The 14,263-nt window shown below is 39.5% G+C and overlaps 2 protein-coding genes across 2 annotated transcripts; both read right to left on the minus strand.

The window, feature by feature from the left end:
* Positions 1–1,664: 1,664 nt before the first annotated feature.
* Positions 1,665–5,388, minus strand: LOC135263109 (diamine acetyltransferase 1-like). The gene is made up of 6 exons (XM_064350740.1): positions 5,135–5,388; positions 4,945–4,996; positions 4,781–4,864; positions 3,049–3,150; positions 2,623–2,663; positions 1,665–2,238 (listed from the first exon to the last, which is right to left on the minus strand). The coding sequence occupies exons 1-6, from the start codon at positions 5,198–5,200 to the stop codon at positions 2,068–2,070; spliced, it is 516 nt and encodes a 171-aa protein (XP_064206810.1). The 5' UTR covers positions 5,201–5,388; the 3' UTR covers positions 1,665–2,067.
* Positions 5,389–6,498: 1,110 nt separating this feature from the next.
* prdx4 (peroxiredoxin 4) lies at positions 6,499–14,249 on the minus strand. The gene is made up of 7 exons (XM_064350730.1): positions 13,905–14,249; positions 11,100–11,217; positions 10,688–10,804; positions 10,315–10,437; positions 7,567–7,697; positions 6,921–6,955; positions 6,499–6,646 (listed from the first exon to the last, which is right to left on the minus strand). Exons 1-7 carry the CDS (start codon positions 14,116–14,118, stop codon positions 6,596–6,598), a joined length of 789 nt encoding a protein of 262 aa, XP_064206800.1. The 5' UTR covers positions 14,119–14,249; the 3' UTR covers positions 6,499–6,595.
* Between the last annotated feature and the right edge of the window lie 14 nt (positions 14,250–14,263).

Genomic DNA, 14,263 nt, shown 5'->3' on the forward strand with positions numbered 1-14,263 from the left:
CTGAGCTCTAGCCTTACAGGAAACTTTCCAGAAAGCCCTGTACGAAACAGGCTGCCGTCTGTTGTTTTGGATATTTGGTGACTTGCTGCCTGGATAAAATATTGCAATTATATGGGAGCTTGACAGCAAGAAGCTGCGAAACAATTATAATTTAGGAGTATCCATATGTAGGGATTCAGCTAGTTTTTTTCTCATTATGTACATGCATGAATGATGTTATATTAGCTTGTACTTGGCAATCAAACACATTTCTCAAAGATAACTGACTTATGCCTGTAGTTTTACACTTTTTACATTATGGCATTAGTTAATAGAGACTCATGTTGACAAACAACAATAACAGACTTCAAAGGCAATCAAAAGGTTAGAATCAAAACCAGATACTGAAAGGTCTCTTATACCTGCACCATGGAATTATTTGAACACACCGGACTAATCAGAAACACCTATGATGCCATAAATATCCCCTTAAATAAAAGAGGGGGATGTGCACTTCAACCACAATTGTTTGATTACAAATCTTAAATTGTGGAGTAAAGAGCCATAACAATAAAGAAAATGTCTTTGTCCCAAACATTATGGCACTCACTATATATACAGTTCTGAAGCTGTGAAATTGTGAAGTTAGGGTGAAAACTCAATGTTTTTGGGGTGTCGTGAGTCATAAATGTAATATTGTTGGGATATTAATAAATGGTCCTGGGATGATACAGGGACAGGGTCTGGCATGTTGAAGCAGTGTGGCTGGGAAGTCCTAGTGATTCTGTGTCTTCATACATTCTGTGCACACTGTAATTTTGCGACGTCCTGTGTTACACTGCAGTTATTTTTCAGGGTTGAGTACAGCCTCGCCCTTGTCAATGTTAAACAGAGACCCTCTGTACAATCCTCCAACGCGGTACAGGCCCCGCCCTCTCAGCCAGCCATTAGAAGTTCAAAGATCACACTATTATCATATCATCACAGCAGAGCAGAGAATAACTCTGATGTATTGTCCACCCGCGTAGGGGCTGCGCTCCTGAATAGAAGCCGTACTGTGAGTAACAGGGTGTGGGGAGTCGACGTGCGACTGTGGTTCTATACAACGTTATCATGTCCAAACTTGTTGTTAAACACAGGATTGTCATGCTGTGTTATGTGTAAGTGGTTTAATATGAACATAATACCCTGAGGCAATTTAAGGCATGTTCTTCAGGAATGTAGAACAGACTTTTTCTTTGTGGTAGAGCTGGACTGGCAGTTGCATTACTGTGGCTTTAAATTTAAAAAATGACTTTGTAAGTGTCATGATTGCAAGCTATGAGGTGACAAAATGTGAAAGTCGCTGTATTTTTGCAACTCACTGTTTCTAACCTTGTGTCAATTCACACAACATAATGTAATCACTACTTAAGAATGAGACTGTGCATGGTAGTGAGAAAACAGCTTCATTGCCTTTTTGTTTGCAGTAGAGCAAGACTGGAAATTGCAGTCACAGTGGAGATTCATAAATTGTGCTGTGAATGTGTTTTTCCTATTGTACTCTTTTTGCCATATTAAATTTGGTGTGTCTATATAACAATCCGTGTGGGCCGTGCCCCAAAATTTGGTTTCTGAGTTCCCCCTGTGGTATGTGTTCTGTTTAACTAAGGAGTTGGAAAAATAAGACCAGTATTACATATCAATTTAGGGTAACATATGTATTGTAGAGGACAAGACTGGCATGGTTCCTGTTACAGACTGATGTGGACTTGGATTACATAAATGACATTATTTACTTAATTTTTCTACATTTTGTATTATTTATTATGAATTATAAATAATTGTCAGAACTGTCAATTGTTTGCAGTTCTGTAATGTACACTGATAAGTCTGTTTTCCAACAAGAATTTTAAAAATGCTCGGCAGTTTTATTTTTTTTTTAATGTACTGGCATCTAAAAGATTTAAAAAAAGTTATAAAATCACTAGGTTATGCAAGTTTCATAAATGAGAAGAATCAGTTTAAAAGCCCACGGCATTGTAGGATACGAGTTGCGTGTGCCCCCCTGCCCACTTCAGTTTGGGGGCGACCCCAAACTGGCTTGGTTCACTCTTCGACGGACATCTTAAGCAGGTACTTCTTGTCAATCTTAAAGAGCCGCCAGCCCTCCTGGAGCGATAGGTCAGATGCACCGCGTCGCTTGTAGAACTCGATGGATTTCTTGTTCCACTCGGCGACAATGAAGTGCATGCTGCTGCACCGAGTCTTCACCGCCGTCTGGAAGATGAGCCATGAAGAAGGTAAGTCGTTTGGAAAAAAAAGGCATATTTTTTCTTGATTTGATTCTACACTACAATTTAAGATTTGTAACCAAGCAATGCACATGTTGTTATACCTCATACTTACACTAAAGAAGCAATTGAACACACCTGACTGATCAGGGGGGACTATGCATAAAAAGTGCTGTAATGGGAAACCAAAGTGTATGAAAATACCCTTAAACAAAAGCTGAGGATCTGCTAAACAGTGCAGTTAATCAAATGTGCACTGTGTGGTTACAAACCTAAAATTGTGGAGTACAGAGCCAAAGAAACACAAACTGGCAAATATCCACTGGAATGAGCAGTTTTGGAATAGGAGCACTGAGATATTTGTGCTTACCTGACTTAGGTTCTTCAGAATTTCAGACCCGATTCCAAATCCTACGGTTTAAAGAATGACAACATTATATTGCTACAATTAGGGCTCTGCTTTTTAATGAAGCTCAATTTTGCAGCCTACAGTTTGGTAGAAATCTACTTTGTAGGAGTCTGTGGCTACTATTGTTAAGTACAGAACACATAACACAGAGAGACCAGTCACAATGACTCGGCATTACCTAACAAATGACATTAGGCCTATAAGAATATTCTGACAATGGAAGATTGGAAGAAGAAATCCACCAGTGAACAAGCTTATGTTCCAAAACCCACCTGAAGCAGTGTACAGAGACGGATACGTCAATAAAAATGTATGGCCTTAGCTCTGAAGTTTGACACTTTGAATGCGTGAAGACCTTCCTGCAGAACCAGCAAATTCAACACATACCTCTGTACTCCTCCATCACATAGAAGTCCTCCAAGTACAGCAGTTTTCCGATCCAGGGGTCATAGGTGAAGTAGTACATGGCAAAACCAATCACAGTATGCCCTGGGAAACCAGAGTCACATTCAAGATTAGAGATCAAGCTAAACACATCTGGCTAAGCAAAAAAAAAAAAAAAAAAAAAGCTGGATGTCAACAAATGTGAATTTCAACAGCAGGGTCTGGTTGGTGTTCAAATCTGACAGGGATTACAGATTATTAAAAGATCATTACATCCTGGCATAATGAGATACATTTTTTGTTTGATGTGTTGACTTAAAGAAAATAAGAGAATATAAAAGTTAGTCTGCAATCAGTAATACAAAATATAATACAGGAATACAATATATAAATGACTTAATTTGGCATGTAAATAAATCTTTAATATTTTATTAAATATATTTAATAAATTAATTATATAAATACAGTACTATCATTTGGTATCCCTGCCAGATAATGTCACATAGAATATTCTGTTTACCGAGTGCAGACTAGCTTTCTTTATATTGGGGATACAGATTATAAAGTGGCATTTTGTTACAGATCACTCTCCCCAATCTTTCAGAACTACACACGCACACTGACATCACAAAACAGCTCTGCTTTGGGCCTATAATCTATCATGGGAACCCTTTTCAGTTCAGTTATTGCATTACAGCAGGTGAATATCAATGTAGATGAGAATGTGTTATCTGAAAATTTAAAAGAAAGTTTAAACTAGAAATACCGCTTAACGGTTGTATGCCTCCGCCAACCAGTAGCCAATTTGGATATTAAACATCACTTCATTTTATCCTATTTGACATTTTTGTGAAACTTGTCATAATTAGCATATGAATTCTCGAGTTATGGCCAAAAACGTGTTTTGTGAGGTCACAGTGACCTTGACCTTTGACCACCAAAATCTAATCAGTTCATCCATGAGTCCAAGTGGACGTTTGTGCCAAATTTGAAGAAATTCCCTCAAGGCGTTCCTGAGATATCGCGTTCACGACAGAGACTGTCCCGAGAATCGGGACAGACGGACAACCCGAAAACATAATGCCTCCGGCCACGGCTGTGCCGTTGCCCAGTGATGGTGCCCCCTGCTGTTGTATGGGGCTCCTGCAGAGGGAAATGTGATTTTGACCAGTTATGCAGTGTTTTTTTTTTTGTTTTTTTTGGTGTCTCTGCTCCTGTGGGCCTTATCTGTCATAATAGCGATCATGTGTGTTATGGTATTATGGATCTTTCAGTTGCCTCCCAACTCACCCATGTACACATCAAGGGCAATGTACACAGCCAAGCTAGAGACTGTAACCTGAAGATTGGGAATAAATTAGAGTGTGTTTAATCAGAAATGAGATTGTTAAAAACCAGACCAAAGCTCTGATTAAGTTACACTAACCTAAACGTAGAACTGATGTATTTTGGTGCCTATATAGAAACTACTTTTTGGTCATTTTCAACTACATTCAATACACAAAGTTTGCCAGTAACAGCATGTAGGCTAGTCTACAGCACACAGGCTTGTTGTGAGATATAGACCTACTATAAGATTTTGCAGCTCAGCTTAGATAAACTTTTTGCACTCCGTCGACAGACAATAAATTATGAATCAGCGGCGAGATAACACAAAACCGTTGTTCTCGTCTGAGTTTGAAAACAAAACTCGTATGGTCACAGAAGCCAAACCTTCCGCTGAAAGAGCACCTACCCTCAGTGCTCCGCTGGTCCTTCGGCACTTCCGCGATGACGCAGTGGTAGAACGGGTGATCTCCAAATCCGTCCTCGAGCAGGTCTGTAAATAAAGTTGATTAAAACCGTAGCGCGGCTAGCGTAAGGGTTGTAGATGCACATATTCAACAGAGCAAGGCCTACCTTTCTCGGTCAGCACAACCTGATCTTCCATATCTTCATATTTCGCAAGTTCCTGGAAGATGAAATGAAAAATTAAATGTCAATTTTAAGCCCACAAAAGGTATATCTTACACTGTAGTCTCGTTATATGCTATTGGAAGTTTACGGGTAATCAAAACACAATGATTTCCTTCGTCCACAAATTCTTTACCTTTATGAGTCGCAGTAAGTCAGGCACGTCCTGGGGTTCAGCTTTCCGCAATATAAAATTGGCCATTTTCTTCTTTTACTTTTTTTCCCTTTTCTAACCAATCCTCTATATGTGAAAAGAAGCAAAACGTGTTTCTTCATTCGATTCCCAATAGTCTGCCCTCCGCAGTCAGTCTGGGATCCTGACCGTTTTATGAAGAGATCACATTCAGGTCTTCGCTCAAAGCGTCCGCTGTACTGAAATGCTTTGTTGTTCTTCTCTATTTAATGTCCGGATTCATGGGGGCTGGGAGTTTGGTGCGGCCCGTTGTCCAATCATAAAGAAGATAAGCGGGTCAGAGAATTATGTCAGCTGTGAATCCGTTTATTATGCTAAATGGGTGGTTGAAAAACAATACAAACACTGTAAAAACTGAAATACAGGGCTTGGTTTATGTACGAATGCAACTTATTCGACAAATGGTGGAAATTACATCGTTTAAGATGCCTTTTTAGACGGGGTTTTCATTTCCTAATCAAATTGGCTCGTCTTCCAAGTGATCATGAAAGCGAGTTTGTATCTATCGTCTTACCGAAAAATGTTGCGTTATACACTATTTCGTAGCCAGGGTCGGTCTCATTTATAAATGTCATTTTATTGTCGTTTGGTGTGAGACAGATGCAATCATAATTTAATTTCCTTTTAAATTAAACTTTAGCACTGCAACACGCTTTTGAGGGAACGCAAGCCCAGATAATATTTTTATAATTGTGTCTAGAATAATTCTTGAGATATTAATGTTTTTGTCCTTTGTTAGTTCCCTCCGAGGGACTGGGCTGTTGGTAACTAAGTGCTGGTCGCTGACAACCTATAGCATGCTAGAAAATATCTCACAAATATTTCAGTCATGGACTTTTTCTACTGATTTAATACGACAATCAGTTATATTTGTATGCACACACCTGTAATTAATTGCACAGAAGGCCTTGGTATAAAAATAGTGACAATTCTATATATTGTGGCAAACAGGTAAAGTACTGCCAGTGCCAATAACCTGGACCTGTGCTTGTCCATCCCACACAATTTATGAAGAGAAATGATCATGTAGAACCATTTCATTTGTCACACAGCACATTAGTGAGTGTAGGGAATCAATTGTAATGTAATCCTTGTTGAATGAGAGTCTAGTAAATGAAAACACAAAGCAATCTGAATAAAAATAAGCATAAGTTTTTTGTTAAAAGTTATATATACACATTAGCAACAGTATTATATAAACCCATCATCAGTTTGAGAAAACTCCCATGGAATTTCCTCTGATATTTTTCTTTTTTAATGTCTGGAGAGGAAGCGTATTTGGAAAAAAAAGAAAGTCAGATTACAAATTAACAAAATTGCGTTTTTATTTTCAGCTGATGGTAAATCATTAGATGAGAACAGACAGGTTGAACAAGATCACATGAACCTGATGGCATTCAGGGTTCAATTCAGTTTGTCAAAGTATTTCAGTTTGCCAGAAGGGTCAGGGATTATCTGTGGAGGAAGAATTTAAAATGAGAAAAAGTTGTATATTTGTGAATACATTTCACTGATTACTGTACAAACATCAATTTAGTTGCCTGAATTACATGAAGCTGAAATTAGACAAAACCTTCAATGGTCAGGGTAATAATATGTCGTATTATATGTATGTTCAATGTTATTATAAATACTTCTTATACAAAGGCTAACAAACAAACAGAGCTACTGCACTCTTGTGTTACTTTAGTATTCGCACTTTAGATTGTGAGTCGGAATCAGAACTCACCGTGTCACTGCCTGGTTTCCAGCCTGCTGGACACACTGCAACCAAACAGCCAGCCATTAATATAACAGCAAATGTAGGGAGTGTGCCATACAAACACACAGACACACCACTCAGACTGTCATTTATGAATCATGCAACAAAGAGATTCCTGGATGAGAGATGAAAAGCAGAAAAAAGTCCCTGTTTATTGAGCGTACGTGCTTCGGCTGCTGTGCTTCTTATGCAGGTGCAGGCTGCAAGATGACTCGTGAGACACAACAGACAATTCCAAATTTTCATGGAAATTTCAAATTTTTAAATCGCCAAATTTTTTTACTCATCTTTTCCAGCTTCACATTCTATTTTTTCATCACTTTATTTTCTATTTTATAAAATGTTCTCCCACCACTGCCACAGAGACACAGTTTAAGTAATACATACAAAATGAAATGACCTCAATTAAGTGCATCTGCTTATAGTCATACTACTTTGTGCAAGGAGACAAGGGCAACATCTCTCATGACTGCCTAGCTACCTCTTCTCACGGAAGATATGTAGGGGTCAAAGTTGTATCCTGAGTTTGGGGAAAACCTACTAAGACCTAGTTTTCCACTTCTTAGGGATTTGTTTGACTGTAATGCGTTCAAGCACAGGGTTTGGACTTTACCTTCCCCGTGTTTGTCAGTATACTGGAAGGCCTGCACCAGCCGCAGTGTCTCATCCACAGACCGTCCCACAGGGAGGTCGTTCATGGTGATCTGTCGTAGGACTCCCTTGTCATCGATGATGAAGAGACCCCTGAGAATGAAAAAATAAAATAAAACAGTGAGAAACACCAGATCTGATTAATCTGATGCACAGTGATACCAGAGACAACACAGACAGATATTCTGAGCTACCATACAAGGGAAATGCCTTGTGTAATCCCCACATTCTTTGTGCAAAGTGGATTACAACACAAGATCTAGCAACAGGAGTATCATAGGACTATCAAGAGGTGGAAGCCACTGAATGGTGTATCGCTGGGTATTTAAAATAGGTCTAAAAGGATAGATCGCTTTCTAGAGTTTTTTTAAACATTTCAGTTTGAAGTGGCCCTACACCCAGGTAGTTTATTTGAGCGCAAATCAGAAAGAAGATAAGAGGAAAAGTTCTACAAATGGGGTAGTTAACTAGCTATATGTCAAGACAAACATACCACCCTGGTGGTATCACCAGCAGCCATACCACCACGCACTCTGCTCCTGCCGACTGGCTGAAGTTCTAAGCAAGTGTGGGTTTGGTTAGTACTTGGATGTGAGACCACCAGGGAATACTGAGTTGCTGCTGGAAGTGGTGTTGGTGGGCCAGCAGGGGGCAATCTTCCCTCTGGTCAAATAAACCCCAATGCCCCAGTGCAGTGACGGGGACAGGAGATGCAGTCTTTCGGAAAAAATCGAGGTCCTGACACACTGTAGTCATTAAAGATCCCATGACACTATTCGCAAAGAGTAGGGGGTTCCCCGGTGTCCTGGCTAAAATCCCAGATCTTGCCACCTAATCATCCCCTGATTTAATTCGCTAAAAAAAATGTTCTCTCCCTCCAGTGGAGCTGCTTAGTGGCCAACAATAGATGATTGTGGTTGTACTGGGCTGCTCCCAGGTGTGAATGTGTATGAGTGTGAAACCGGGCATTGCTGCAAAAGAGCATCCGTGCTCAGCGAACCTACCCTGGGTAAATAAAAGTTAAATAAAAAAAATAAAAATAAATAGTACATACTCACTATTATAATTTTAGAGGTTTATTCATTTAAGTATCAACTGAAAATTGCAAATCCGTAATTCCAAAACCTTCTTTTGATAAACTGAAGTAGGATCCTTGCCACCACAAGCTGTCAGTTTAATGACATTATTAAATTACTATTTTCTCCTTTGCAGGTACCATCAACAAATTTACAAAGACTGTAATTTTGAAATAACTGTTCCTATGGGGTCTGCTGCTGGTACTGCTCCTCCCTTCACACTGGATTTTTTTTTACACTTTTCCATCTTACAACAGCAGTTCAAAGCAGACAAAGATGTGACATTTTCTGAGAAAGACTCTTTTGGTCCATGTGCCATGTAGCCTCCCTTCTTCACCCCCTGAAGTCTACTTCATCACCGGGGATGAAAAAGGGGGGTATGGTATTTAATGCTTAATAACTTTGCTCTTGTTTCATGTAGAAACTTATTTTAAATTGTGCTGTGAAGCTAAGCGCTGTGGCTACACAAACAGTCCCCTGCTTTGTTTCTAAACCAGTCTAAATTTTCTCTATTGATGAGCCAATTGGAGGTAAGTGTTTCTTTGTTTGATGCAAACTATCTTGGTACAAATCATTTACAACACAAAGGAGCCAGCTATGTTCGTCTCACACTTTTGATTTTTGCTGGCGGCAGATCTGCTGAGCACTGTAGGACAAACAAATGCATGGCATGTCACACAGACACCCAGCCGCATTTTCTCAGTTACCCTCTTATCCAGGCAATGCAAGATGCATTCAAGCAAGGCATTTTCTTTCCTATTCTTTTACTATTTTTTCATTTTTTATCATATTATTCCTTTGCTTCTTCAGTGGCAACCAGAAAAAATGTTTGGAGAGGACGCATGTTTTGAGAGGACGCATGTTTGGAGAGGACACGTTTTGAGAGGACGCATGTTTGGAGAGGACGCATGTTTGGAGAGCAATGCAGACACATATGAGCAAGGTATTTTCTTTCCTATTCTTTTACTTTTTTCATTTTATTTCATTATTTCTTTGCTTCTTCGATAGTGACCAAGAATTTTACTACCCAGCAGGCACTTAAAAAAAAGAAAGAAAAAAAAGTACACGTTGGAATGTTTCAAACAAAATACTTTCGGTTCTTCTGTTTGCTGAGGAACGACGAGATAAGTATTTGGGTCATATTTATATATTGTTTGAGTGGTAATGAGACTTCAGGTTGTATTTCAAACATTTAGAAACAGAATACATGGGTTGTGCTTGTGCTGTACTTGCTAGTTCAACTGTAAGTTCAAGAAGCCTGCAGTTCTTGCTCCTGGGTCTCGCTGGGTACTCTGGCATCCCGCAATGTCCTTCCATCTTGTTGCGCGTTTTATCAATACATTTAGTAATATTTCAATATGTCTTTCAGTTTTAATTCTGTCCATTTTCCATATTACAGTCTCTTAACTTGAATCAATGATAAAATAAGGACAGTTTTGTACTGAAAAACATTATATGCAAGTCTTGATGTGCAAAAATAAATTGCAACAAATCCGAGGGCCCCCCAAAATGGGGAAAATAGGCCTAGACCTCTCAGTGTAAAAAAAAAAAAAAAAACATTTTAATTGATCAATTTCCTCATATAAATTTGTAACTTAGCTCCTGTAAAACTTCTGCATGTGATTGTTTCATACCTGAGAGTGTGCCCTTGGTCCTCCAGGAACACTCCATAGTCCTTGGCGATTTGATGTGTGAGATCTGACAGCAGTGGGATCTTCATGGTACCAAGCCCACCCTGTTTCCTTGGTGTGTTGATCCTGTCAGTACAAAACCAAACTCAACCAAAATGCAGTCTAGCTCAACCGAAATGGTAACAGGACACTACTTATTTACTGAATGATATACAAGCATTTTCAGCTGCAGTATATTATACTGGTATCCTAATATCTGGTAATATATACACCACAGTGGCATTGCCTGATAACCACTGCAGAGGGAGGAATGCTCTTATTCTTTTAAGAGGAAAATGACAGGTCCCAACGGCGTGAGTGAATGGCAGGGTCTTACCAGGCCAAGTGGGTGAATTGAGAGTCCACTGAGCATGCCACAACCTCAGCGTTGATGGCATGGAACTCGTGCACACGGTCACTAAATGCAATGATCTCTGTGGGGCAAACAAATGTGCTGCAAAAAACAGAAAATGCGCCACGAAAAAAGGAAGGACAATAATTATTTTCAGGGGAAAAAATCAACTCAGATGTCCCATTTACAAAGCTCCTTATAGCAATGATGAAAAAGCTTCCATTCATAGGTGCAACCACTCTATCCCAGAGATACATCCAACAACTTTGTCATGAGGTTTCTCTCTCTCTTCACTAAACTGTCCACTGGTTAAAATTTTGTAAAATACATTAATTTTTTTTACCAAAGTTGTTCATAATTAATTACAAACAAGGCTATCTACGATACAGATACTTACAAGTCTAGGGGGTAGAAGAAGAATACAAGGTATTTTCCTCTGTAGTCAGACAGTTTCAGCTCTTTGAACTCCCCATTGATGACGGCAGTGCCCTCCCAGTGGGGTGCAGGCTTAGAGACTACATAGAAAAACAACACTGTAGTAAGACTTCCACTCTCCACCAATATCATCCAATTGCAGCACCGCAATGCCTGCAGTTCTAGGTCATCTGCAGTTTCAGACCGAGAATGCGCAGTTTCAGACAAAGAGAGTGTGTCAAGAGGTGTCAATTGTGACTGGCTGGGCAGGTCACAAGATTCTGATACTGGCCAGACAGCATGTCATTAGAGTTGTGGAGATCGGATGGATTGTTTTCATTTTGCGGTCAGTGATTGGCCGACATTTTTTTTGTGAGGCTACTACTACTTTCTGGACTTGTATAACAAAATAATAAAAATTTAAAATAAGTAAGGGATACTCCACAAGACTTTAATGCCAAACACAGAGGAAAAGAACCACCTGATGCGAACTGGAAGATGCCATTTCCCTGGCAACACAAGGGTCTTACTGTAGTTCACAGTATGCACAAGCTTTCATGCCCCTCCCAAAATTGACCAGAAATCTTGCAGATGTAGAAGTGTTTTGTTAGAGCCATCTAGACATTTGCAGTTCCCATCAGACAAGTCCATATTTGTGTTACTACCACCTGGTGGTCTCCTAGGTACTGCATCTTGTGGGTTTTGGTTACAACAACCAGAAGGGGCAAACACTTTAAAATTAAAATGAGGGTCTTGCAAAGTCACATATTTTGCAAGCTTCTCCATTCAACATGCAATGGAGTGAATATATGCGTAGAAAGCAAGAACTGCACCCAAATATGTTGCTTGGCAAGCTGTGACATGATGGCTCTGGGTAAACAGTATCAACTCATGAGACATCCACAAAGGTGTGGCTAATTAAGGCTTATTCTTTGTCTTTTTAACACCATTGTTCTGCGTCTCTGGTTTACTCCCCGATGAAGGCCATGTAGCTGAAATGCTTTGGATAATTTTTATTATTTCTATTTTGAACCTGCCAATGTAATGAAGGCATTTTACTTCATATGGGCAGAGTGCCTTGGTTTTGTGTAGAGAGGATCACAGTTGGAAATGCCAATATATTACATTCCAACAATGCATGTGTTTTTTTTCTCAAAAGTATGGGTCATTACTCCAATGTTACATTATGTGTGTCATATCAGAAAGTTGAGAGGTCAAGATTAAAAAGGAGCCATTTCACCCATAATTACCCAAGTGGAAACAGAAAATCTCATGTAAGCAGTGCGAGAGGTCTAAATACGTGCGGTTCAGTTGGTGGAGCTTGCTGGCAGTGTCATTTCAGAGGTATACATACTATTGCACACCCTCCGAAATTCATTGAGGATACCATAGATGTGGGACTTGTCTACAGAAAAATGCTGAAATTGTTGCTTTGTTGTGGGTAATGAATTAAACTCATTAGAAAATCTTCTGAATATTCAACTTATTTTCATACATTTACTCAGAAATCTTGACTTTTGGTAGTCCTATTTTGCTGGAGACATAGGGGCTAGACTCAAGGTAAGAATGTAATACTGAGCAGTGAAAAGGAGAGAGAAACTTAATTTTCCATCTACTCAGCTGAATGCAGGCAGAAGCTTTTGGTAGAACAAAGCACGGACCAGTTTGGGGCAATAGACTGGGCTGACCCTCTTGAGGCAACCAGTTCTAGTGAACTTATGAACTGAAAGGCCATAGCAATATATAAATTGTCGTGGAACCCATTCCATACATCACAGAATGTCTGATGTCTACAGCTGTTCCCGTCTATGAAGTAGACTGAAATTTTAATTTGGTTACATCTATAGAGAATTGTTTAATGAATTATTTCTCTCTCTCTCTCTCTCTCACACACACACACACACACACACAAGAAAAACGAATGTAAGTAAATTATTCTGTATTGATTTTTCTCTCATTTTTGCGAGATGAACGTACGATTGTATCTTCTAAGATATTGGCCTAGTCCTGATCCAAACATAGAAACGATTTTTGATGTGACAATAGGACTAAAGCTTAACAAAAACTTATTTCGTAAAACATAACTTAACCAATTGCCCAAATTACGATAGGCCCACACTCGGACAGCAGCCTTCAACTAACAGCTGGCGCGCCGAAACATTGTTGCCATTTTTATCATGACGTGTCCCAAAAATATTGATATCCAAGCGTCAGCGAGCTTATTTGGAATCTAGCTGGCTATATTGTAATTTTAATCCTTAGTTTACGACTATTTTAATTAGTAAATTTCAAGGCAATAGAGAAGTACATTTTTTGTTGAAAATGGTAAACTGGTATTCGATAATGCTTTATTAAAAATAGTAAACGTTTCTGACCGTATGAACTTGATAAAACTTGATGCTAGCGCTCGATTGTTAGCTTTCCTGCTACAGTATAGCTAGCTAAATTAGCTAATGTTCATGCATGTGTCCTTCTGTGCAGCTAACAGTAGGTGAGCTCGATAACTGTCCAATCATAATTTAGCAATCCAACTGATGCCAATTTTACGTTACAAGCTTCAAAACAGAAACCAAATACATCTAGTTATCTATGCATATTGCTACACCGTATACTGAGGTCTTTGCATCAGTTCAAGTCGTGGAGAACATTTCGACAGGACGTATTAGCTGGCTAGCTGGCGATAAATGAACATTGGCTTTAACATAAGTTCGTTTAGTACATTTAAGAGACTTGGTGTATACGTGCAGTCATTTTATTGTTACGCGTGTCAATTTCAAAGTCAACTCACTCTTTGCCTTGCTGAGGTGTAGAGAGTGATCGGACACCGGAACGCGGAAAGCCTCCCCAGGGTACACATGTCCTCCCGCGTAGTTATAGCATTCTTGGTCCTTTTTTCCATTTGGGCCATCTTGCGCCCCGGCCACGAAATGCGTGAGGTGGCATAGAGCTAAAAAACCGCTAAAGATTGCAGCTAACATCTTCATGTACTGTCGGCCGTCCATTTCTTAGTCTTGCGATCTGCACGTCTCTCTGCTTCTGGGGGAAAGCTACTTTATGGTTGCCAAGACGCTGTAGAAATCCCTCCCATTGGAGAGCAAAAACACCGCGTCTCCGCTTCATGGGCTTCACGCAGCATTTCAGACAACT

This window comes from Anguilla rostrata, chromosome 9 (genome assembly GCF_018555375.3).
Source record: "Anguilla rostrata isolate EN2019 chromosome 9, ASM1855537v3, whole genome shotgun sequence".
Taxonomy (NCBI): domain Eukaryota; kingdom Metazoa; phylum Chordata; class Actinopteri; order Anguilliformes; family Anguillidae; genus Anguilla; species Anguilla rostrata.

Excerpts from the sequence above, each read along its gene's own strand:
- LOC135263109 (XM_064350740.1), bottom strand. The coding sequence starts at position 5,200 with ATGGCCAATTTTATATTGCGGAAAGCTGAACCCCAGGACGTGCCTGAC. Across the intron at positions 2,664-3,048 it reads TGTGATGGAGGAGTACAGAG|GATTTGGAATCGGGTCTGAA; the intron begins GTATGTGTTGAA and ends TTTAAACCGTAG. Across the intron at positions 2,239-2,622 it reads TTCTGAAGAACCTAAGTCAG|ACGGCGGTGAAGACTCGGTG; the intron begins GTAAGCACAAAT and ends CTCATCTTCCAG.
- prdx4 (XM_064350730.1), bottom strand. The coding sequence starts at position 14,118 with ATGGACGGCCGACAGTACATGAAGATGTTAGCTGCAATCTTTAGCGGT. Across the intron at positions 11,218-13,904 it reads ACACCTCAGCAAGGCAAAGA|TCTCTAAGCCTGCACCCCAC; the intron begins GTGAGTTGACTT and ends TTTTCTATGTAG. Across the intron at positions 7,698-10,314 it reads GACCAAGGGCACACTCTCAG|GGGTCTCTTCATCATCGATG; the intron begins GTATGAAACAAT and ends TTTCATTCTCAG.